Below are 27290 nucleotides of genomic sequence, written 5' to 3'. Positions count from 1 at the left end.
GAAGCCATCAAATTTTTAAAAGAAAGGTAAAATTAAGGGGAAAAGAAACCATGATTTTAGTCGTTGTCCTTGTTATTGTTAAGAGGGGCCAGTTACCTTCTTGTAGAGATCAGGCAAGAAGCTATTCCTGGCGCTTATAGGTATTTGTTGCTCTTTTTGCCAATATGTTACTATGAGCATCCAAGAAATCACCAACCACATCAAGAAGGAACTCAAAGCAATCAGTCTGTAGATCTAAAATGTGGTCAGAAACTGCTTTGACTAGTTGACTGCATCCAAGAAATTTTATGCTGTGTCCTTTTATTTGAGTTTATGTCTCTCTGGTGATAGTGACTTTCTTTATGGATCGACAATTGCAGAGTTGCTGTTGAGTTGGGGCCCACTGAAAGGAACCTAGATGGGTCATTCACTTTCTTGTTGCACAGTTGAGGTAGGAGAAGGCTATGGGGCTCCAGCTTGCTAAATTCCCACTGGGACTGGGTAGGAAGTAGGTCCCTTCACTACAAAATGACACTATCTGCTCAGTTCTGGAGACCTAGATGTAGCCCCAGGGCTATAAGCAAACTGCTGTTGTGGCAGTGCCTCCTCACTCAGCCAAGACAAGTTTGGATTCCCCACCCCCAGGTTTGAGGCATCCTGGCATTGTCCAAGTTGAGTCTGTTAGAAAATCTGTTGTAAACACAGATCCATTGATTTGCATTTGTCAGAGAGTAAAGTTAAACCAGTGAAAAGAGGAGCCCTTACCCTTTTATGCAGGGCCAGGGAAACCTTTCATATTGATCCTATTGATCCAACCTTTCCCTTTAAGGAAACCACATAGTTAAAGACCCTCGTTCAATAGATTTACCCTTCATGCTTGTGATATTCCTTTAAGTGTTCTCATCTAGCATAGTGCTGCTTTAAGCCTACAATACAAACCAAACAAAAATGAAAGGGGTGGGGGTTGGGAGTGAGAGGAGGGGGAAGGGTAAGGAGGACAGACTGTGAGAAATGAAATTAAATCAAGCTGAAACACTCACCATATATGTGGAATGGTTCATTTGATGTTTTAGCTAAAGAAAAATATATAGGCAAAGTAAAATAAATGAGTTTAAATTTTAAAATATTTTAAAAGGAAAAAGCCTATGAATGTGCATAGCAGTTTGTGGCTATAACATTGTTCTAATGCATTCAATTATAGTTTTAACCTTTTCTAAATATTCCAGCTTCATTCATTTCAGTATGTATATGATTCAGTTTTCATATGAAAACAATTTTCTTTCCCATTAATAATACTGATGAACTGATAGATTTGTAGAAAAGTCAGGAATAGAATCCAAAGGAGGGTAATATTATAGAGTCTTCTCCACCCTACCATCAGTGTTGAACTGATTGGATATAGAATGAAAGATACTATGCAATAATATCTTGCTGGAAGGCAATGTAGATAATTGCATAGAGATGCAATATAAAATTTCCTCAAGAATAGAATATTATGGAATAAATAAAAAGAATATTGTTAAATGTTGCCAGGAAAGTAAGCCCTACTCTGGGATACTGATAAGAGACTTTGCATTTGGTGAAATAATTACAGAAATTCAAGTCCATTTAATTTCCAGAGAAATACACACACTTTCACATAATTCCCCAGTATTTCCTCCCCTGTAAATAACAAAAACAGAGGATCCATTTTAATGATCCAAAGATTCTACACTTTTAATGGGTTGGCTTTTACTCGGATTGTTGGATCTTTCTGGTTTGCCTGTATGTTGAATGAAAAATATTAATGGTTCCTTGGCTGAGCTAATATATTTATCTGTTTAGTGAGTTCAAAGGGCAGAGTTCAATTATGGTTCAGGTTAATTGAACACGGAGCAGTAATGCTCCTAGGGAAGCACTGAACTAGGAAAATATCCCTTTAAAATATCATGTCAAGCAAACACTTATAGAATGCAGTTTGAATACTTTCATCTTGAAGTCTACTGTCACTTGTTCAGCTCAACTTGTAAGAAAATGTCTGGTTAAAAACAAAAACCAGCAGCAACAACAAACAGAACCCATCTTGAATCCCCCTTGGGGAACAAGAGTTTTCTCATTGGATAATTGCTTTATTGGTACTACTGACCTGCAGAGCAGCTGCAGGAGCCTGGGCCCAGGCTTAGTTCCTGATCAGAATAATGTGCTCCATTAGAATGGAGCAAGGCATTTTTTGTTTGTTCAATCTGATCTCACAGCAAAGTGCCATTAACCCTGTCCCAATTGCTCATGCTTTGCAAAACCAAAGGTCATCACTAGCCATACTGTACACATAGCCACTCCTCCCTAGCCAGTGAGGCAGGCGACTGTCCTACCAATCCTATGGTTTATGAAGCCTTCCCCACCCCCATGATCCACCCTAACCAGCACACTGCCCCCCTGTGACCCAAGAAAGCTGTTGCATAACTTGTTTACATTTCCTAATTGCTGAATCACGTTATTGATGATTAAACATTTTTAGCCATGAATGTCATCATTCATGAGGGAGGGTGGGATCCTCTCACTGACCCTCTTTTTTTCTATTTATATTCCTTTAATCACATCACATGTCAGTAAATGAAAATGTGCAAATGCTCTTTTAGGAAAAATATAGTCTCAATAAGTACATGGATCAGGAGGAAGACAGACCTGTAAACACTGCTGGTGCCAGCCACTAGATGCTCATCTCCCACGATTGCCTCAGAAAAGTTGGGGTGGGGGAGGGAGGACTTTTGAAGGAGACATACAGAGAGAGGTCAGGCACCTGACTCCGCTATGAACTAGAGCACCACCTGCCGGAAATTTTTTTCCTGCACTAATACCAATTACTACTATTGCCACTACTACTACCACTACTACAAGCACCACCACCACTATTCCTCTTCTTCCTCCTCCTCCTAATACCAATAATATAAAGAAAATTCATCAAAATAATGAGATAACATTAATTTTTAAAATAAGATATTACAATTCAGATATCTGAAAAAAAGTATTCTGCCTAACTTCACCTCCCAATCCCTGGGACTTTCCAACAGTCATCACATACATTAAGTAATGGGGGGGGGGGGGTGTGAGTCGTTTTCTTGTCTTGAGGTGTTTGTGTGTGTGTGTGTGTGTGGAGAGAGAGACAGACAGACAGACAGGACAGAGAGACAGAGAGGGAGACAGAGACACAGAGAGAGAGTGTGAGAATACTTTGTGAGACAATTAATGTCTGGGTGAGAAAAAGAATATGTGCATATGAGTGAATGAGAATGTTTTAAAGATAGATAATGTATCTGAGAGAGAATATGTGTATAGGAGAAAACTAGTTGTGACTGGAGGAGGACGGAACTTGACAGGAAGGATCTGCTCAGCAAACCAGAAAAGAGCACTATGCAATCCTCTAGTGAGAGAAAAGGTAAACTAGCCAAACGGCGATAGCAAAGAAATTAGGTGATCAGCTTGGCGTGGATCCTATGCAACTGAAGCATTCAAGAGTAATAGCTGCCAAATTATCTTGCTCGCTCGAATTTTGTAAGCAGCAGCTGTTTTCTAGCTCTCCTTGCAATTTATTCCAGCCCTGGAGTCCCTTGCAGTAGCCTCCTGTAGGCAGCTGAGCCTTCAAAGTGGAATTCAGCACCACGAACAGCAGCAGCTTTGCTCTTCCTAGCTGAGGGCTGGAATCGAGAAACTTTCTCTAGAGAAAGAAAAATACAAACTGTTTTGAAGTCCCAGACAAGACCTTGACTAATGGCACCAGTTTTGTAGATCTCTGTTTTGCAGATAGAGCCAAGTCTAAGGCATTTCTCTCGTGCTGGGCAGCCTCCTTGGTTCTCTGTGTGAGGCCGGTGACAATAAAAGGCAAGGAGGCAGCGTGGGGTGAGAGGACAAAAGAGGCTAAATGACCTTTTCCTTCAAATAAGGACGGAGAGTGTTGCCAATTTTCGGGGATGAGGAATTGCACTGTTTTTTCTTGGCTTTATTGCCTTCTGCAGACTTGGCTTTTTGCCACAAGTTTTTCAATATGTATATTTCCCTTTAAATTTTAAATGCTTGCTTGTGTCTGATTCTCCCAATCCCTTCATCTCCACACTCCTACACATAAATATACATTCAATCTGCATGGTGGTGTTGAGTGTATATGTGTGTGTGTGTTAAATTCATTCTTATTCTTGGAGCATTTTTCTAAATTGCTGATTGCCGAGAATATGATTTTCATCATATCTTGCCATAGCCCAAATTAATTTCAGAATGTGAAAGTAATAACTTACATCTCTGCACACTGTGAAGGCATCAATAATGTAGTCAGGATAAAAAAAGATCAGAAAGAACATGGGGTGCAGAGTCAGGAGCCCATTTGGGTATATCATTAATTAGCTATGTCACCTTGGGAAAGTAACTCCTCTTCTTTAAGCCTCAGTTTCCTCATAGTAAAATAAGGAGGTTGTATTAGATAATCCCTAAGATCCCATCCCACTCTAAAATTCCTTCTATGGTTCTGAGATTTAATGGCTTAATAGTAAGGATTGACAACAACTGTTCTTGCTCTATAGAGAATCCAGTTAATACGATTCTGTCTTTAGAGAAGGGCAAATAAGGTCACAGAAGAAAGTCAGATGGCCATGCCCAGGATAGGAACTGACACTGAATACTTACCCTGAAATTGAACTTTTCTTAATCAACTGCTTTACTCCATTTGCTTACCTACTACAGGAGAAAATAGCTTGCAGGTTCTTTGGGAGATACATTTATTAATAATAACAGCTAGCATTCATATAGCTCTTTGATGTTTTTAAAGCACTTTACATGTTATCATATTTGATCCTTAAAACAACCCTGAGAATTAGGTGCTGTTATTATACCCCATCTTACAGATGAACAAACAGAGGCTCAGAAAGATTAAGTGACTTGCCCAGGATTTAAATGCAGGTCTTCCTGATTCTAGGTTCACTGACCTATCTACTACACCATCTACTTGCCTATTTGGGAGTCCTAGGTTTAATTCATATTTCTCTGGGTTTCTCTTGGAAGATTATTGCCTCTCCAGATATAATTAGAAGATAAAGACTTCAGTTTTACTTCATAAAATTCTGTCATTAGCTGAATCCATGGTGGCTGCTAAGGGATCCTCTGAAATGTGAAGAAAAGGCAAGATCATTTCCAGCTCTTAAAAAAATTAGGGTGCATCAAAGGTTGTTCACATCCAATGGGAAAATTTATCTCCAACTATCTGATGACTTTCTTATTTAAGAGTCATAACAAGGGGGCAGCTTGGTGTCGCAGTGGATAAAGCACCAGCCCTGGATTCAGGAGTACCTGAGTTCAAATCCGGCCTCAGATACTTGACACTTACTAGCTGTGTGACTCTGGGCAAGTCACTTAACCCCCATTGCCCCGAAAAAAACAAAAAAACAAAACAAAACAAAAAAGTCATAACAAGCGCATGTCCTCTGTGCTCCCATACTAAATACAGTACTGAAGTCATTAGAACTGAGTAGTGAAATGAAGAGATCAGTTATGTATCAAATGTCACAACAAATACAACTTCTAAAGGGACCGAAAATAAGAACACCGTTTCTTATGTTTAGTAGGCAGAGAAGTAGGGCACCTTCTTCAAACCACATCTTCATATTTGTGAGTAACTATTCCATCTCACTATCAAAAGCCTCTTGTGGAAAAGTGTGGATTTGATGGTGAGTGAAGCCTTTCTATTTTTGGTTTAGCCTATATACATTACTGTATCTTATTAAGATAGGGTAGAGTCCTCCACAAGGCTGAATGCACTTCCTTTTGACATTTAAGTGTTTTGTCAAATCTGCTTACTTGGAACTGTGGAAACAAGATCTTTCGTATAATCTATTTTATCATCATAAGATTCAAATTGGAAAAGACCTTAGAGATCAGTCAGTCCAGCCCGCTCATTTTGTAGTAAGGAAAAGGAGGCCCAGGATAGTTAAATGATGTGTCCAAAGTTACATAAGGAGAAAGCAAGATTATGCTAGTAAATGTTCAGCAACAGCTTCTCTGAAAGCATGACACCATTTCAAGTTAAAGCTTCATTATTAGCATTTTCTCCATCACTTTCTTAAGTCTAGAGAATCAACAAAAAATAAATCAAGAACTGATTTGTAGCATTTTCCAATTTTTATGGTATAAATGCTCACACTTAAAACTTGACAATCAGCTCCAATATACCCTCATAGTAAGTAAAAGAGTTGTAATTTGCACACATCATCTGACTACAAATCCAATGCTCTATTGCACCAAGATCACTGGGCAATTCCATAGCTATTTGATCACCAAGAAATACTATTGTTTGAAGGAAAATAATTGTACAGTCAACTCTATGAATTAATGGCACAGATTCCAATATTCTGAACAAGGGAAACATTTTGGATGAAATTGTGTTCTTAAGGTTCCTAGAGTATATATCAGTACACATGCAAATTCTGATGTTAAATTATTCAGAGTAATGGATGTTATTAAGATCCTAATAATGGGGTGGCTAGGTGGCACAGTGGATAAAGCACTGGCCCTGGATTCAGGAGTACCTGAGTTCAAATCTGGCCTCAGACACTTAACACTTACTAGCTGTGTGACCCTGGGCAAGTCACTTAACCGAAATTGCCTCACTAAAAAAAAAAAAATCCTAATGATGATATGTTTGAAAAACTTCTGGTTTTAAATTTTTTAACTAGATGATTACACAGTAATTTACATATATTAATATAATCATTCCTTACACTAAGCCTGAGAAAGCCAGAGCAAATATTATTATTCTTAAGTGGCTAACCCAATGTCACAGAGCTAATCTCAGAACCCAGGGCCTCTGTGCTCTTTCCACTGCACCATGATGCCTCAGGGTTGTCTCTCTAAAATGTCAACTCATCAGGGGGTTAACAAGAGGACTTTCTTGTTGACCTGAAATGAGACATAAGCTTAAGATTAGGCAAATCATATTTATGGTGAATCCAATTCATTTTTATTTTTGTATCTCCATAGCCCGACTTTTAAAAAAATGCTTTGTTGTTGCTGGACTAAGTATTAAACCCTAAAATTTCTTATTAACATTCAGCATTGAAGTATCAACACAAAACTTAAGATGATCATTCCACTTATTTACCAAAAAGTTTACAACTCTGCTTGCATGTAACAGGTAAAGTTCATTCATGATTTAATTTAACTTATTCAGCTTTATTTCTCTTTCCGCTTCCCCTACCATTAACATTCCATTATGATAAGCCTGATCTCATAACCTCTCTCTTCACCTCCACCTTCATGACTTTATTCATATAATTCCCCCTTAGTAGAATGCTCTCTACTCCTAGATCCTACCTATGCTTTCAAGGTCCAGCACAATTCTTGCCAGTCTACTTCTTCTTTTTGTTTGTTTGTTTGTTTGGAGGGGGGGTTGTTTTTGTTTTGTTTTTTTAGTGAGGCAATTGGGGTTAAGTGACTTCCCAGGGTCACACAGCTAGTAAGTGTTAAGTGTCTGAGGCCGGATTTGAACTCAGGTACTCCTGACTCCAGGGCCGGTGCTCTATCCACTGCGCCACCTAGCCGCCCCTGCCAGTCTACTTCTGAGCACACTGGTCTTCTCTGGGAATTCTTTGGCATTTTGTCATGTACTAGCTCATAGTATTCACTATTTCTTATGTCAAGAATGCCTATTCTCCCCACTGTGGTTGAAAGCTCCTTGGGGACAGAAACTATTTACTAAATTTATTTTGTAGCAATCACAGAGCCTAGCACAGTACTAAGGGTGTACTTTTCCCCCCTTTATAATGACTTGTGATTTTATCAAGGAGGAAGGTTCTAAACAGGCAATTCTCCACACAGATAGAAAGATTTAAAGAACTCTAAATGCAGAGACATAGAGTCTCCCTCAGTATTTTGTAGCTTTAAAGAGTTTCTCAGGATACTGAGACATTAAGTAACTTGTCCATGATCATACAGTTAGTATGTGTAAGAGGCAAAACTCAACTCTGGGTCTACAAGCCTTCTCCCTCTATTCACAATCTTATGCTGCCTTTCAAGCCTATGTTATACTGGATAAGTGTTTGCTGATTGAGTTCTATTTGTTTTTTTAATAATAATTTTCTGATTCAAGTATCTTTTTTTACTCAAACATTGATTTCTTTATGTTTGTTTGAATTTGAAATACTTTCCCATATTTATTTCATTAATAAAAGGCATCCTTTTACATTAAAAAAAAGCTTTGACCTTTGGCAGAAATAATGGCTTATTTTATTTTAATAATGGACTTTCTTATTAATTTGAAAGGGGAGTTGGGGAAATATTGGGCCTTACAATCAGTTAATACTTATTTTCTTTGTGTGCAAAATTACAAATATTTATGGGAAAACAGCCAAGTATAAAATAAGATTAGCAAATGAGAAAGAATATCTTCTTTTAAGCAAATAGTTTTAATTACCAGTTACATATATTTTCCTTTAAATATCCATGGCAAAACCTATTACTTTATGAATAAGCAGGTCAGAATTGCTGAATTTATTTACTTGCAAAAAAAATACATTGTTTAACATTCTTGCATTTTCAGTTTACATCTACATTTTATTTCCCCCTTCATTTTCTAATTATTTTGAAAAGTGTAATTACAAGTTATCTGAGATTTTGGAATACCATAATATCTAATCCATTTTTATATATAACATAAGCTCTTTATACACAAAATAACTAGTTTAAGAGAGAAAAATTCTGTTGAACAATTAGCTGTATGTTCTTAATCTGCTTGACTAATTTCTTTACTGTGTTTTTTTCAGAACTGAGTTTTTTAGACTATTTAAACAGATTCCTTAAAAATATCCCCATGATATGGGAAAAGGAAGCTATTATTATTATCTCAGATAACTATTATTACAATTGAAGGCAAAAAAAAAGTTTGATTGTCTATAATTTTCATCTAACATTTATATTCTTGTGGAATGTTACCTTTAAAATAATGAATGGAAAGCCAAGCTACATGAACAAAAACTTGAGAAATTAAAATATTGAAAGATTTCTGTATTTCCATCAAACAAAACTTACCACAAAGTTAATTTGATATATTTACTGATAAACATGTGTTATTTCCTGCATAGTAATTAGAAATAAGTGGTAAGCATTTCACACAAATGCCAAATTTCACTTTGCCTTTTGTGCAATCAAAATGAGTGTTCTGCTGTAATCTAGATTAAGATCAAGGGGTACTAGGAAGAGCAGAAATATGCTCAAAGCCCTTCCAAAGCCCCCTAGATCAGAAAACTAAGTAAAGTCAGGAAGCAGGCTTTCTGTTTTTCAAGCAGCAAGAAAGGAAACAAACATTTATTAAGCACCTATTTATAGTGTGCTAGGCACAGTGTTAAGTGCTGTATAAATATGATCTCACAACTCTAGAAGGTAAATGCAATTATTATTCCCATTTTACAGTTGAAGAAACGGATGATGGAAGAGGTTAAAGTGACTTGCCAGGGTCACATATCTAGTAAATGTCTAAGGCTGGATTTGAACTTAGGTCTCCCTGATTCCGAGTCCAACACTTTTTCCACTGTATCACCTGGCTACCTAGTGGGGGTACCTATAGTTTGGATAGTCTTGGAAAGGGAGAAGTGTACAAGAATATTGATTTCCCTACCAAAACCACCTGTAGAAGTCATGCAATATAAAACCCTATCTAATGCATTTGACTGTGTAGGAAGGGGTTGGTTCTGGATTTTAAATTTCATTGTCTGGAGGATTCCATAAGAGGAAATTTCCTCCACTAAGGTGAAAATCAACTGTTCTGCAATTCATATTCTTAGGGAGTTGTCCAGGTCCCTGAGAAATTCAATGACTTGCTTAGGATCACATAGCCAATATATAACTTGAACCCATATCTTTCTCAATGCAAGGCTGGCTCTCTACCCATCCCATAAGGCATATTGCTCTCTAATTATGTCATCAACAAAGATTCTTTGTCATCCCAATATGATCATAAATTACTTACAGATAGAGACTATTTCTAATACTTGGTTTGGAAAAACCTTCTCTGACAATTTAATTGAGATGGTGTTGAATATATAAATTAGTTTGGGTAAAATTGGCATTTTTATTATATTGACCCTACCTACTCATGAACAAATAGTATTACTCAAATTATGGAAATCTGATTTTATTTGTATAAAGTTTTTAAAAATAGTTTTGTTTATGTAGTTCCAGGGTTTGTGATAGTCATCTATTATCCAATGGTTTGTTTACATATCTCTGATGATGGAACATTGTTGTCTCATGAGGAAACCAGTACCCCAGGCATCCTTCATTATATTATGGATGAAGAAATTTTGAATCTATGTCCTTACTTACTCCAAATACCCCTTTCTTTCTGCTTCACTACTCTGCCTCTCCTACTAGACTGTAAGTGGCCCAAGAAGGAAAGAAATTGCCTGTCTTGTTTTTTAAATTTTTTTAAATTTTTCTGAAGTACCCTGAATATAGCAGGCACTTGACAGCTCTCTGCAGAATTGAACAGGCAACTCTGTCCAGAGTTATCCCTAAATCCTGATCCTCTCCCAAAGGTCAAGTACAGCTATCATTTAACTCAAATCAGGTTGCCTCTTCTAATCTCTTATGAGGTTAGAAGAGAGCTGAGTCAGTTGCTGTAAATTAGCTTTAAATACAAATCCATGGAGTCATTAATCTGAACAATTTAATAGGACCTATGAAAACAGGTATTATGGTACAATATGAAAGACCTTGAATGTGCATCCCGTCTCTGGCATTTACTAATTTTCTGACCATGGACAGCTTACTTAAACTCTCAGTTTCTTTGTGTAAAACGTAAATTATAATACTTATATTTTCTGCCCATCTTTATGGTTTCTATGAAAATCAAATGAGATAATACATCTGAAACATTATGAAAACCCTAAGACTTTCTAACCATCAGTTATTGGATGCTGGTATTTGTATACTTGCTTTATCTCTTTAATTGTGTTGTTAAGTACTTGAAGATAGAGACTTTCTCTTAAGATTCTTTGTATCCTCAAAACACTCTAGACTGAGCTAGACACATAATAGGTGCTCAAGAAATTAATGAGTGAGCGAGTAGATAGATGGAGTAATTGATTGATTGACTGATTAAATGACTTCATTTAATAACCCATAGTTATTGTGTTCCATTGGTCTCTCTTCTCAGAGAGGAATAGTTTACTGGAAGGCTCTATTAAGCCTGATAGGCTTGGTAGGCTAGGAGATGTTTTTGTTAAGTACTTTAAGCCAATGGTGTCAAACTCAAATAGAAACATATCTGTGGGTCACATTTTGATGGAGAAAATCACAAATTAATATTATATGTATTATATTGAATTTTTATTTATTTTGTTAAGCATTTCCAAATTACATTTTAATCTTGTTCTGGAAGCACTTTTGCAGGAAGTGAATTTGACACCTCTGCTACTGTCAGGTTTTAAAATAGGAATTCCTCCCACTCCCAAATGAACTGTATATCAAGCAATGCAAGTTTGTAACTCCCAAACTTGAATTGATTGTTTTTGGTCTAGATTACTCTTCCTCATGCAAACTCCAAAGAAAATCCACTTTAAAAATTGGCTCAGTGTTTGCCATTGACAAGAGAAATATATAATGAAATAACCTAGCTACTTTGTTACTAGTGAAGATCAGAGAAGGTGGTAAAGTAGAAAAAAGGCTGAATTTGAGTTAGAAAACTCTATTTTCAAATTCTCAATTAAAGAACTAATAGAGTCTGAATGTGGGCAGAAGCATATGGAGCTTTTTAAACTTTAGTTTTATTGAGGGTTTTTTGGTCAGCATCTTCTTTCAGAACATAACTAATATGGAAATATATTTTTCGTGACTGCATAGATATAACCTATATCAAATTGCTTGCCTTCTCAATGAGGGAGGATGGGAGGAAACAAAGGGAAAGAATTTGGAACTCAAAATTCTAAAAAACAAATGTTAAGATTTTTTTACATGTAATTGGAAAAAAGATTTTTTTAAATCCTTGGTTTATTAATCCATAGTTTATGACCTTGGGCATGTCATATCCTCTCATATAACTAAGGAGCCTAATCTATAAAATGAGGCTAGGGTAAATGGTCCTATCCAGCTCTGAATCGATGATTCCTAATGGAAGCATCATAGTTAAATGGCAAGAGCACTGAATTGGAAAGAAGATGTGGACTCAAATATTAGCTTTGCTGTCCACTACCTGTGTGACCATAGCCAGTCACTTCCCCTTTCTGGACCTCAGTTTTCTAATCTATAAAATGAGAGAACTAGATGACCTTTCCAGTCCTTTCTCTGCTCTAAATCTATAAACCTATCATTCTATGACTCTTTGGAATTAGCTAGTTTGTAAAATCAATTGTCTGACTTTCAATATGCATGGCACCATGGTAGAACCGGTTATTGTTCATCATGTCTTTTAATGATTGATGGAGTTAAATAAAATTGACAGTATTTTTCTTAAGACATATAAAGTAGAGATAGATAAAAGAATGGCCTCCATTGTTCTGCACACTGCCACTGTGGCTCTCTTTTTGAATCTTCATTCAAGTAGTTTCTGTTACATAATGACCTGGTACCTAGTGGTGCACTTAACCTGATTTATATGGACCTAGACTGCCCTCATTTGTGCATATTTAGTTCAGAGAGGTAATCAAATTGATTTCTGAGTCTTACTTTTTAAGCAATTAAACCAACATAGTTATTTAAGAGGTTGCCCTAACTAAATTGCCTGAAAAAGAAAACATTTGAAACCTTTGCAAGTACTTTTGAGGATCATTTCATTGTATTCCATATTACTAATGTAATTAAATTCTCTTCACATTGAGATCTGTTTGAAATTAAATTGGGAAATATTTTTGAGTTCCATTGGGCAGATAACTCAGTTTAGCTAGGATCCTTCTGTGCACATATGAAATGGCATAACATGAATCGATATGCATTTCCTAAATTTGCCAAAGATGACAGAAATTAGGTTTTTCTTAGACAGATGTAATCAAGCAAGCAACAATGATTAATTATCTACTGTATGCTAGGCACTGGAGATTCAAGTATAAAGAATGAAACAATTCTGACTTGCAAATTCTGATACATTCTGATGAAGGGTAGACAAAATCTACATATATAAGTGCATATATAGAATGTAAAATTATAATATATAAGTATATATAATATAAAATCATCAAATAGTATCATATAAACAAAAACATAAAAGTAAATTGGGAGGAATTAGAAAAGATCTCATACAGAAGGTGGAGCCCAAGATTCCCTTTAAAGGAAAAAAGAAATTCCATATAGTAGAAGGAGGCAATGCATTACAGGGATTGGGATGGCTAATGCAAATGCTCAAAAGTGAGGGATGGGGTTTGATGGGTGATGAAGACAGAGAAAGTAGGCTTGGATGGATCACAGAGTGAGAGGGAGAATAATGCCCAATGAAGCTGGGAAGATTGTAAAAGATATTTTTTCTGATTATTTAACAAAACAAAATATTTAATGTGGTAACACAAAATGCCATTTTTGTTGTTTTAAATTTTTTATAAAATGCCTTTAAAATTTTTTAAATTTAATTTAGTTTTGCTACACTTTAAGTACTGAACTATCTCCCTCCCTTCCTCCCCACCCTGCACTAGAGAAGGCCACCATTTCACACATACACACACATATGAAAATAGCAATGTATACACACACAATATAGACATACATACATATACACATACACATTTATGTAGAACCATACTATGTTACTATTCATGCTGCTATTTATTAATTCTTTCTCTGCAGATGGATAGCATCCTTCTTCATGTGTCCTTTGTATTTGATTTGAGTATTTATAAAACTCCAAATAGTTTAGTCAATCACAATTGTTCTTCAAACAATATTGCTGTTACTGTGTTCAACATTCTCTTGGTTCAGCTTACTTCATTCTTCATTATTTCATGCAAGTCTTTCTGATCAACCAGCTCATCATTTCTTACAGCACAGTAGTATTCCATCACAATCATATACCACAACTTGTTTAGTCATTCCCCACTTGATGGGTATCCCCACAAGTTCTACTTCTTTGCTGCCACAAAGAGAGATGCTATAAATATTTTAGAATATATAGGTTTTTCCTTTTTCCCTGATCACCTTGGGAAACAGACCTAATAGTGGTATTGCTGGGATTGTGAAAGATTTTAGAAGATAAAAAGGGGAGCTTATGTTTCATACAAAATGTAATCAGGAGCCTCTGGAACTACCTGAGTAAGGGAGTAATGTGGTCAGATGGGCTCTCAGGGAGAGTCATTTTAGCGCAATGTGTAGAATAGACTGGAGTGATGAGAGACTTGAGGCAGGAGAACTAATTAGGAACCCAGAACAATCTAGGTGATAGGTGACTCTGTTTATCAAAAGTACTGTAAGGGGGGCACCTAGATGGTGCAGTGGATAGAACACTGGCCCTGGAGTCAGGAGTACCTGAGTTCAAATCTGGCCTCAGACACTTAACACTTACTAGCTGTGTGACCCTGGGCACGTCACTTAACCCCACTTGCCTCACTAAAAAAAAAAAAAAAAAAAAAAAAAAGTACTGCAAGGGCAGCTAGGTGGCGCAGTGGAAAAAGCACCAGCCCTGGATTCAGGAAGACCTGAGTTCAAATTCGACCTCAGACACTTGACACTTACTAGCTGTGTGACCCTGGGCAAGTCACTTAACCCCATTGCCTCGCCACCCCCCCCCAAAAAAAGTACTGTCTCAGATTCATGAATTTCTTCACTTAGCAAACTTGAACAGTCAGAGCTTCCATGAGCTGGGGTTGATGGGATGATCTGTTCTGGCATTGTGACCCCAACAGACAAAATGGCTAACTTTCATCTATGCATTTGCTAAGAGTCTACAAGCTCCTATTTATTCACTAATGTTTGGGGCTCCAGGTAGATTTCTATGAAGATAGACAAGAATTTCATTTAGCAGGGGCAGCTAGGTGGTGCAGTGGATAGAGCACCAGCCTTGGAGTCAGGAGTACCTGAGTTCAAGTCCAGCCTCAGACACTTAACACTTACTAGCTGTGTGACCCTGGGCAAGTCACTTAACCCCAATTGCCTCACTAAAAAAAAAAATTCATTTAGCACACCCAAGGGGGTAGAATAAAGGTCTGGAGATGAATTGAGGAATATTATAGCGGATTATTGGAGGAGGGGAAGAAGTCTTGATTGTAAGACCTAGTTGTCTGTATAAGCATTTCTCAAGGGAAAGGATGGACATTCTATTGTTTAAGCCTTTGGAATCTAAGCAAAGGATCAAGGGAAACAATTTATTAAAGGTTTAGAAATGGGCCCACCTCCTTCCCTAATACTTTCTCTTCTCCCAGGATAAAAAAAATAAATAAATCCTTCCTAACTCTTGCTCCTGTTGTCTCTGAAATAAACATTCATTCAAGTACTTCAGAAGGACATCCTGGGATGAGACATCTGTAATTGTAGAAAATTCACTTCCATAAGTCGAAACACCTAAAACATGCCCAGAAAGACTGACTTCTATTGTAATTTATCCTTTGACATGCTCAGGATATTGGGGAAGGTCCTGAGGTTATAATTTATCTGTAAAATTAGTCCATAGAACCATCTATTGCAAGAGCAAAATGACAGTGTGATTTGGAGAAAGAACCCTAGACTGGAACCTGGGAGCAGTCCTAGCTCTGCCACTTCACTTGACCTTGAATAAGGTACTAAAGTTCTCTGGTCCTCACTTTCCTCATCTGTAAATTTAGGGAGTTGGACTCAATAGTTTTATAAGGTACCATCCATCTCTAATATTCTTGAGTAGACAAAGTCAAAGTTCAATATAGAATTTGGTCAGAGTAGTTAATTGTCTGTTCCAAGTATCAGTAATGATAATAGTGCTGTCTGGTAAATGTCTTTCTTCTCTATCACTGATAGCACTTTTCAAGTGTTAATTTATTGATTTCTGAGGAATTCATTAGCTCAATCTCCCTCTCTCATTCTCTCCCTCCTTTCATTTCTTTATTCTCCCATTCCATTTTCCCCCCTCATCCTTTTCCTCCTATCTCTTTTCTCTTTGCAGTCCACCAAGAAATATGGGAGACACTTTTAAGTTTCATTAGTATTTCTCAAGGCAAAAGAATTCAATGAATTCCTGATCTAGTAATTATATGCAAATCCTTACCAATTTTAAATATCCAGGATTAACATATGACTATAACTATAAATGGTATAAAGGCAGCTAGGTGGTACAGTGGATAGAGTCCTGGGTCTGAAGTCAGGAAAACTCATCTTTCTGGGTTCAAACTTGGCTTCAGACCCTTAGAAACTGTGCAACCCTGGACAAGTGACTTAACCCTGTTTGCCTCAGTTTCCTCATTTGTAAAATGAGCTGGAGAAGAAAATGGCAAACCACTCTGGTGTCTTTGACAAGAAAACCTTCAATAGGCTCATAAAGAGTCAGGCTTGACTGAATAATAACAAGATACTGGTGTTCTATGATTCATAGTCATACAGAAATGGAAGATACCAGTGTTAAAGATATGTGCTCTTGTAGCAAAATGTCATTAGGGAACACAAAAAAAGGGGTAGATTTCACTAAAACTTATCTAGCACCATCTTTTACTTCTAATTCCCTCTGGCAAGTGTCTTCATGTATTTAATTGAAAGAAGGCCTCTAAAATTTGTCAAAATATGTCTATTGTGGGGACCAGTTTTTAATTGGGGAGTGTTAGCTAAGCAGCTCACCGCAATATTGGGGCAAGGAAGGAGACCGGCAGCCTCCCTCAAAACAGAACAGGATTTATTTTAACAAGAATGAACTTTAAAAAAAACACAAACAAGATCAGTCGGATCAAGGGAAAGGAAATAAAATGGGGAAAGTGAAATTATACAACCTGAAAAAATACCACCACCCAGGAATCAGCTGAGAATACACAGCAGAGCTCCTGTTGCCTTCCAGCTTCCAGCTAGAATGGTGAATTCTTCCCATTCCCAGAAACCCCACACAGCCCCCAACCAAATTGTCTGGCCGCTCTGACAGTCACATGACTGCCCTCACTAGGCTTCCAATCATTATAATTTTGCCAGGCCCATTTAGGCGTCAGCAAGTGGTGATGATGTGAGGTGCCAGCGCCATGGCATTGACTACAACCAGTGGGTGGAGTACCATGCAGTTTGTGGAGCCCCAGGCCAGTGCACACCAAGGTATAAAAACCTCAAGTAACAATTAATTCTTTCCACTATCAAGCTTCAGCTGAACAAGCAAAAATAATTTTAGATTATAATGTTTGGGGTATAGTTCTGTTGTTAGAAATTCTTAGTAAGACACAAAGGTTAATGTGACAGAAACAATCAAGATAATAGGTTCAGGTTACATGTTCTTTTCACAACTTTTTAAATATCAAGCTTATATAAAGTAATTTCAAGAAAAAGAAATCAATAATAACTGGAGGTATCTGAAACATCTTTATATGGGAGGGTGTACATCTGTTTTGAAGGAAGCTAGGGATTCTCTGAGGCAGAGATAAGGTGGCAGTGTATTTTAGACCTAAGTGACCATTTGTACAAAAGGTTGAAGGTAGTATATGAAATATGCAAAGAGAATAGCCTAGTTTGACTAGAAGAGAGGGAGTGTAGTATTCTTATGCTTTATCCTTCTTTTACTATATTCAGACCTATTTGTTTTATGGTTAAGTTGAGAGGATACTTATTAGGGGGACCTACTTATCTGACTCAATAATGACTTTTTTTTTTTTAGTGAGGCAATTGGGGTTAAGTGACTTGCCCAGGGTCACACAGCTAGTAAGTGTTAAGTGTCTGAGGCCGGATTTGAACTCAGGTACTCCTGACTCCAGGGCCAGTGCTCTATCCACTGCGCCACCTAGCTGCCCCCAATAATGACTTTCTAACTTTAAATTAAAATGTTTATTTTTGAAAATAAAGAAAGTAGGAGTTACAGCACAAAAAATGTAATGCCTTTCTATTTTATGAAGTTCACATGCTGCCTTTGGCATTGTAACAGTATACCTTTTCTAGAAACTAGTGATTTTTGTTATTTTGTTATTTTGTCATGTTGTTTACCATAGATGAATGCGTGCATTTTTATTTATAATGCTGCAGCTTCTCAAGATGACACATTTTTCAAATAAAGGTACTTTTAAATTTTACACAGGCCTCTTTAGTTCTAACTATAGGAGTATATTTAAACAGGCTCCAACATCTTCTGACCCCAAATTATTGTGTTGTATTCATTACTCCTGTGGTTTCATTTCCATCCTATTTCATATTCATTAACATTTCCCTAAAAATTATTACACTAATTAGAGAGGCTTTTCCATTAATTCCCTATGGTGATTCATTAATCTCTATTCCTCTTGGTGCTCTGCATGTGGTCATCTTTTTTAGAAGGCATCCAAGATGTAATTACAGCTCTTTTTCCCTAGCGATGATAGCATAATGCCATTAAGCTTCCTCCACGTGCAAAGCCTTGGGCAGCTTCACTGGAATAGTATGGCCACAGTCTGCCTGGGAAAACAATGGACCTAGGCTGAGGGGAGCAGCCTCTGTGCAGGTGCAGTCATCCTTCCTTCCTGGGAGGTCAGTCTCAGGGAAAGACATAGATCCCAACTAGGAAATGACAATAACCCTGATTGATCCTAGAGAGTTGGAAAGATGGGCCTTGGTGGAAGTTATCTATGCCGGTTCCATATTACAGTTAGTCTAAGAGGAGATGAAAGAAAAAGAAAGAAAGAAAGAAAGAAAGAAAGAAAGAAAGAAAGAAAGAAAGAAAGAAAGGAGGGAGGGAGGGAGGGAAGGAAGGAAGAAAAAAGAAAGAAAGAAAGAGAAAGAAGGAAAGAAAGAGAAAGAAAGAAAGAGAGAGGGAGGGAGGGAGGGAGGGAGGAAGGAAAAAGGAAGAAGGAAGGAAAAAAGGAAATTAGGAGAATGGGAACAGAGGGTATAACACAATGTTTTATAATAATTGGCAATGTTTATATATCACCCTGGGCAGTTAGCTGGTGCAGTGGATAGAGTGTTGGGCCTGGATTCAGGAAGACATCTTCCAGAGTTCAAATCTTCTCTCAGACATTTAGTATCTGTGTGACCCTGGGCAAGTCCCTTAACCCTGTTTGCCTCAGTTTCATCATCTGTAAAATGAGCTGGAGAAGGAAATGCCAAACTACTCTAGTATCATGGGGTCATGAAGAGTCAAAAGCAACAAAAAATGACTTAACAACAACATATCCTACTTTAAGCTTTGCAAAGCACTTTACAAATATTAACTTATTTGATCCTCACAACAATCCTGTGAGGCAGGTGTTATTATTAACCCCATTTTACAGAAGAAGAAAATCAGACAGAAGTCGACAGAGTTGTCACATAACTAGTAAGTATCTGAAGCTGTATTTGAACTTAGGTCTTCCCAAATCCAGGTCCAGCACTCTATCCACAGTGCTACTTTGGTAATGAGGAACATTCTTTGATATTACTTTTAATTATTGTATTTTTTTGTGGGGCAATGGGGGTTAAGTGACTTGCCCAGAGTCACACAGCTGGTAAGTGTACCGTGCCACCTAGCCACCCCCTGTATTAATTTTTAATACTAGAAAGTTGTACTCTCCTTGTCAGATGACAGAGATAGACAAACAGAGAGAGAGAGAGAGAGAGAGAGAGAGAGAGAGAGAGAGAGACAGCGAGACAGAGAGAGAATTCTTGTTGTGTGCTAAGTCCCATATTACATGATGAAGGCTTGAAGTCTCTTATGTTCAGTAACCCAGAGAGGGATCAATTTTTAAACCTTCCCAAGGGCACCCAAATACATGTGTGGTTCCCACTCTGGATGAGATCTTGACATCTTCCATGAGTCAATGCATTGTAACATTTGGTTTTCAAGAGGAATCCCCAGGCCTCCCTAGACAACCTCTCTGAGACCTTGTCTGAAAAAAAAAGCATGTAGGAAATTAATTCTGTTGTCTCAGCAAATCTAGCTGGTGCTCAGAGGAACTGTAATAATGAATTACTCTTCACAGGCTTAAAAAGTGAGATAATTATCTTAACAGCTCACCAGTGCCTTGCTGAAAACAGACACACAAAGACTGGTCCCAATACTCATAAGTGTGGGGTGGAGGTGGGGGGCAGGAAACTAGACCATCCCAATGCATCCCCTGAATGGATGTTTGACTGTATGGTGTTATGTGAAGGCACTTCCTGCCTCAACCTATCTGCCCTTTATCCACCACAGCTGCCAATCTACCAGGAGGTTTTGGTGAGGGTCATCACCATGCAATGGAAAGATCCCTGAAATCTGAGTCAGAAGATAGGTTCAAATCTTGAACTTGTCACTTTGCTTTCTTGAATCTCAGTTTGCTCTTCTTTAAAGTGGACCCAATATTACACCACTTACATTACAGGCTGTTGTGAGAAAAGTAATTTCTAAACCATAAAGTACTTTACATGTGAGTTATTGCATTTAATTCTTCCTTATTCCTCTTACTTTCTATTTGGTTTGTTCTGTCGGTTCTTCCTCTGACATATCTCTCCCATCTGTCCTAACCTTTCCACCACTGCTACTTACACCTTATGAATCAAGAAATCCTTTATTAATCAATGACCAATTATTAATCACCTACTATGTACCAAATACTGTTAGGTACCAAGACACAAAGACAAAATGAAACAGTCCCTGTCCCAAAGAAGCTTGCTTTCTATCCAAAAAGACAAAATGTGAGGCATGAGCATTTATAAGTATTTACAGTACAAATAAATAAAGAATAAATACAAGATTTTTTATCAGAAAGACACCAGCAATTGAAGGGGAGGAGAAAGAACAGGAAAGACCTCATGTAGGAGCTAAATGTTAGGTCAGGCCCTTATTACCTTTGTCCCATGCCAGTAGTTAGTTGCTAAACCCTCTTGAACTGTTCTCTCCATCCTTAGTCTCTCTCCTTACACCCAGCTTCCAGATCAATCTTTCTTAAACACAGCTTTGATTTTGTCACACCCCCATTCAAAAAAATGTTAATGGTTGCCCATTGCTGAATGAATAAATTTCAAACACTTCTGTCTGCCATTCAGACCCTCCACACACTAACTGCATCCTGTTTCTCCAGCCTCATTTCCTCTACAGAGAATGTCCTGTGCTCCAAATTAAATGACTCATTTCTCAAACATACCCATGATTTCCATGCCTCTATGCATTGGTTCATGACATCCTTGTATCTGAAATCCCCTCACCTAAGCTTTATCTGTACAATTCAAAGCCCAATCTAAATGCTTCTTTCTTCATGATGGCCTCTTTGATCCCTCCCTAGCATGAAATGATCTCTTCCTTTGAATTCCTAGGGTTGAGTACTTCTTTTTGGCACTTGCCATATTCTGCATTGCATAACAATTATCTACTTACATGCACTTCCCTAGTCGATTGCAAGTTTTGAAAGGACAGGGACCATGTCTTATTTTTCTTTGCCTTTTTTTCTCCCAGAGTCTTCCTAATTCTGTGACCATCTTTCTATCCACCATGCCATGGCTTCATCAGGAGACTTGACTTACTGCAAAATGATTACCTTTGCCCTACGGAGGGTGGAATTTCTGGACATTGAAATATGTGCATCTATAAAAAAGTTATGTTACAGAGTACCCCTCTGAATTTTGACTGTATACTACACCTAGTGACTACCTGCCGTATCTACCTTTACTCCTGACTCCAGGTGAGGGAGAGAAGAGTGGAAAGAAAAAAAAGAGAATCATAAATGTGATGTGCATTTCTGTTCTACATCCCCATTGGACAAGCCCATAGCATTTTTTTTCAAAAGTAGGGCTATTTCTTTTTGTCTTCTTCTCTGCCAGATCAGCTTGGAGTCAGTAAACTAGCTTCTTGATGAAAAGAAATTATTTTCTTCTGACTGTAGTATGAAAAAGATCAAATCCACCTACAGACATAGCAGGCTTTGTCGCTTCCTACTTCAGGAACCCCAAGCGGGTGGTCTCCATTTCTTCATCTGTAAAATAAGGGCTTAGGACTAGTTCATCTTTAAGGTCTTTCCTTCACAACTCTGTGATCCTTGAATCATAGGCAGGGATTCTCCCGGCCTCCTGTTTATTCCCTGTCCAGAGAACAAGTTGGCTTCAATATGTAAGGCACAGGGTATCCCTACAAAAGGATCCTGGGGTTTGCTTTCTCAAGGTTAGGCAAATGCTGAAAAAACTCGAGAATCTTGCCACCTGCTTGAGGTTAATGCTGAAGTCAAAGAAAGACTTCTCTCTGGGACTCTCTTCTTGAAGGAGATGGGCTTCCTGCCGAGATCGGACTTTCTGTCCCCTCAGTCAGGATCGGCCCCCTCCCTGGCCACACACACCCAGCGGAGGGGCTCACACCAGCTGAAAAGGGCCTGGCTGTTGTGCTGTTGAATGACCCTTGGCAAATTAAATCCTACGCTTCACTGCTCTTGTATGTTGGTGCCCGAGCTTCTGTGTGCTGGAGCTGAAAGCCCTGCATCTATTCATCTTAGGCTGCTGGAGTTTTTCTTGGAGCTCAGGGCTGGTTGACTACATGGTGAGTCTCTGTCTGGGAGGTAGGGGCTGAAGCAGAGCAGGGACTTGGTGATCCTGGTAGTATCGCCCAGGACAAAACTCCTACAAAGCCAGTGTGTGCATGTGTGTGTGTGTATGTGTGTGTGTATGTGTGTGTGTGTGTGTGTTTAAATTGGAAGCCCCAAAGTAGATTCAGAATGATCACCCATGTTGCTAAAATTCCAAAATCTGAAACACTCAGAGTAACTTGACCGGCTACACATTAGCTTCCCTACAATTTGCCAGAGAGAGAATATATGAGGGGAAAAATACCACTTGAATGTTGTAGTTGAGGCTCAGAGTCATAGGTGATGAGAGGAAGGGGCGAGATTGGGCTGCTCTTCACAAAGAATGCCTGATTCTCCCGCTCCAGTTTAATGCCAAAGGATTTTGATGACATTAAGAGGAGCCAGAAGTATTGTTCCCCTCCTGGTATTTATTATCTACTTCAGCACAGTCTCAACCAGCCCTTTAGGACAAGGAGGGCAGGTTTCTGCAGAACCAAATTAGCCAAGGGACTCTTTTTTTTCATGCCTTACCTCCAAAACCTCAAACTCCTCTGGCCAGATAGAAGTGCACTTGAGAGCTGAGAACAATAATACTTTTAAGGTACTGACTGTATCAGAGAAATGTCTGTTGTTTTCTTAGAATGGCTTTCAGGTCTATGAACTATAAGCTGTATTCCTTTCCTTTGCATAAGTGATTTTAAATGAACACTTTCTTTAAAATTACATATATGCAAACAATTTTGCAGCCTTACTCTAGTGATTCACAAACTCCCAATGCATGTAAACAGGTGAGAAGGATTATCAAATGCATTTTCTAGTTGGGAATGGGGGTAGGGGACCGGGAGCCAAGATGGTGGAGACTGAAAACAGAGATGTTAAGAGATTTACCTAAGGTCAGAAGTCACTTAGTGGCAGAGCTAGGATTAGAAATGCTAAACTTTGGAGGCCCAGGGTTTAGTTCACTGAACCCTTGCTGCTTCCCTTCAACTTTCCTTGGGGTTTCAATAGTTCCAGAGCAGGATTCCTGGGAATTGTATGCATTTATTTTACTCTTTTTGCCTTTCTCTCCTTTCTTGCTTTCTCCCTATTGATTCTCTCCAATAGCCTCTCCACTCTTCTCCTTCTCTTTCATACTCACTATTCTCCCCTTTCTTTGTCTCCTTTAAAAAATTTTTTTTCTCTCATTTTTCCTCTCTCCTCTCTGCTTCAAGTCAATTTAACAAGCATTTATCTAGCATCTACTAAGTACCAGTGGGAGAAGCAACTTGGCATAGTAAATAGAGAGTGGCTTACATTCAAGAAGTCCTAGCATCAGAGGGGTGAGGAGTGACATTGATAGAAATGAAAGACAGAAGAAGTTTAAGAGAAGAGATAAAGAGGAAATGAAAGCAGGAATTGTTCCATTTTCATCTTTGCAAGCCCAGCACCTGACACTTTAAAAAACAGACCTATGACTTCTGTAGAAGTCCCTTTCACTCCTCTTCCTATTTTTCCCGTCAGACAGTGATGATCTGACTGCTACATAGAATATTGACAACTGAAAACCCTGAGTGACCAAGAAGATCTGCCAGAGAATTTGGAGAGTTTCACTTTTTACACTGTCCACATTCTAAATTGAGAGCAAAACCCCAAACCCCAAAGCAGTTCCAAATCCATTTCTGTGGAAGCAGCATCCAAAATGTCACAGTGTATCAACTGCATAGATTAGATTTGGATGTAACAGTCTACATTATACAAGGAAGTTCATATCTGGCCCAGAAAGATAGCCTTTCCAGGGTAAGCCAGAGTTGGACCTTAAGGCCAATCCATTAAGTCTCTTATTTGACTGGAGCCTGTGGTAATCAGGCTTTGACCAGTAGTCATTATAGCCTAGGCAATTTGGAGAAATGAAAGTGATGTACCCGTTGGGATCCCCATGGACTTTGTCCACATCACAAATGCCTGCGCTAATCTAGGGAAGGCTGGCCCTTAGAAATAAGGTCAAGATTTGAAGAAAAATGAGTTAAGCCTGTTGTGAAGCAATATTGGGGAGAAACTGAAAACATTTCAGTCCAAAAAGACATATACATATACATATATATGTGTGTGTATTGTACATATATATATGTGTGTATATATATACATATATAATTTTTGTCATCACTGAAGTATCTTCTGAAAGTTTACTATAAAACTGTTTTGGGGTAGCTAGGTGGCCCAGTGGATAGAGCACTGGCCCTGGAGTCAGGAGGACCTGAGTTCAAATCCTGCCTCACACACTTAACACTTACTAGTTGTGTGACCCTAGGCAAGTCACTTAACCCCAATTGCCTCACCAACAAAAATGAATAAATAAAACCTGTTTCATAATGTCTTTTGTTTGCTTGTTTAAATTTAAGGAGTCACAATATCTGTTAAGGCACTTTAATAGATATAACTTTGTTTTCATTTCTTCTAATGGGGGTAGTCTTGTTTTCCATACTCTCTGTCTCTTCTTAGAGTGTTCCTTAGCTCTTCTGCCTCATCTTCAAATGAAACATTGGTGATCAACTCAGGGAATTCTGAAATCTGTTAGTAACTTTATTTATGCCATGATTGGGCTGCATATGTTCTCATGGTTCTTCCTTCTTCACTCTGCATCAGTTCATTTAAGACTTCCTGCTTCCCTGAATTCCCCACATTTATCATTTCTGACAGGCCAATGGTATTGTTCCATTTGTATACCAAAACTTGTTCAGACATGCTCCAACTGAAGTTTTGCAGAACATTTTGCATTTATTATTTCCTTTTTATCATCACAATAAAATTCTGGATCTACTACTTACTCTTTGTAACACTAGGGGAGACATTTGGGCCTCAGTTTCCTCAGCTGTAAAATTAAATAATTGGATTAAATGACCTCTCAGGTCTTTTTCAGCTCTAAATCTTTGATCCTATGGTGCTTTTTCCTTGTCTCAGAAATTCCAAAGATGGGTTAGTGAAAAAAATGGGCCATATTAGTACAATTCTATTGCATCTCAGCAAAATTCCTTATCATGATCCTGTTCCTAACCTCCTCCAGCCATTGTCCCTTGAGGTCAAAGTCATTTAGCATTACCACTTCTCTCTGGGAATTGACTGATATTTTTTTAAATCTATTCCTGAGGAGTGGATAGAGCACTGACCCTGGAGTCAGGAGTACCTGAGTTCAAATCTGGCCTCAGACACTTAACACTTACTAGCTGTGTGACCCTGGGCAAGTCACTTAACCCCAATTGCCTCACTTAAAAAAAAAATCTATTCCTGAGGTCTGTCAAGTAAGGTACCTTATATCACCTGACTGCAGGATAAAAATAATTCTGGAGGCACGTTTCTCAAATTCATGCTCTTAGAGGATAATGGGAACTCTCTTCTTTAAAAAAACAAAAAACAAAAAACAAACATTATTGATACTCTTTAAAAAAAAAAAAACCTTTGTCAGTTCCCAATGAGCATCCATTCCCCTCACCCCACTGTTTCCCCTGTTTAAAAAAAGAAAGCACAATCATTTAAAACAAAGTAATGGCTTGACCACTCCCAAACTGCATGCTCCATTTCTATTGTCTCCTAGTTGGGAGCAGGAGGCAAGCTTTACCACCAAGTCCTCTGAAGCTACATTTGGTCACTGCATTGTTCTGAAGTCTTCCCATTTTCTTTTTAATTGGATTGTTGCCATGCTGTTTATCATTCTCTTGCTTATATTTCAATTTTCGGGGGGGTGGGGCACAGCTAGGTGGCCCTGGAGTCAGGAGGACCTGAGTTCAAATCCTGCCTCAGACACTTAACACTTACTAGCTGTGTGACCCTAGGCAAGTCACTTAACCCCAATTGCCTCACCAAAAAAATAAATAAATAAAATAATAGTAATAATATAGAGAGGCAGTGTGGAGTAATGAATAGAGAACTGATCTGTCAGTCAGTCAACAGCCAATAAACATGTCCCTACTATTTGCCAGGAACTGTGCTAAACACTAGGAGTAAAAGAAACAAAGGACTATCCCTGCCCTCATGTAGCTCACAATCTCATGGACTTAATATATTCAGTTAGGAGGCAGCTAGGTGGCACAGTGGATAAAGCACTGGCCCTGGAGTCAGGAGGACCTGAGTTCAAATCTGGCTTCAGACACTTGACACTTACTAGCTATGTGATCCTGGGCAAGTCACTTAACCCCAATTGCCTCACCAAAAAAAAAAAATTCAGTTAGGAAAATAGGGATTTAAGGTTCAGTTTTGACTAGTTATGTGACCCTCCCCCCCCACCCCCGGGCAAGTCACTTAACCCCTCAATGTTCGAGGAAACTCGCTGGAATTTGGGAAGCTCCCTACTTCAAAGAAATCACTACCCCAACATTCATATAACATAAGTTTTCAGATATTCCCCAATAGATGAGTACATCTTTTTTTAGTTCTTTCCATTATAAAAAGTGCTCCAATAAATTATTTTCATATACCTATAGGACCTTTCTGAGGACTCCCTCCTTTCCCTAGTCTTATAACCCCACATCCAGGAAAAACTGTCCAACCCTCCCCCATTCCTCACTCCATCAAGAACAAGCCGAACTGTCCAAGGAAAGTATTTACTGACTGCATGGAACAAGAGCACTCCATGCATTATTTATTATGGGCTAACAATACCTATCATGTGTAGAATGTTTATGGATATAAATTAATGATGTAAGGAAACACCAGTGGTCCAAAGCCTATTAGTATCATAGTGCAGAGGCAAAGATTTATAACATTCTGTGCTCTCTGCTA

General features: G+C 38.3%; 1 protein-coding gene across 3 annotated transcripts in view; it reads left to right on the top strand.

The window, feature by feature from the left end:
- ONECUT2 (one cut homeobox 2) overlaps positions 1-27290 on the top strand; it is a 69144-nt gene that overhangs the window by 10697 nt on the left and 31157 nt on the right. The window contains exon 2 of one of the 3 annotated variants that reach the window (XM_043976999.1): positions 21443-21495. The exons of the other annotated variants lie outside the window; for them this stretch is intronic. Within the exon in view, the coding sequence (XP_043832934.1) occupies positions 21443-21453 (11 nt within the window). The 3' untranslated portion in view covers positions 21454-21495. Of the gene's footprint in view, positions 1-21442; positions 21496-27290 lie in introns of those variants that run through there. 3 annotated transcript variants of the gene reach the window in all.

Source organism: Dromiciops gliroides, chromosome 1 (genome assembly GCF_019393635.1).
Source record: "Dromiciops gliroides isolate mDroGli1 chromosome 1, mDroGli1.pri, whole genome shotgun sequence".
Classification (NCBI taxonomy): Eukaryota; Metazoa; Chordata; class Mammalia; order Microbiotheria; family Microbiotheriidae; genus Dromiciops; species Dromiciops gliroides.
This window is presented reverse-complemented; position numbering and strand designations above follow the sequence as displayed.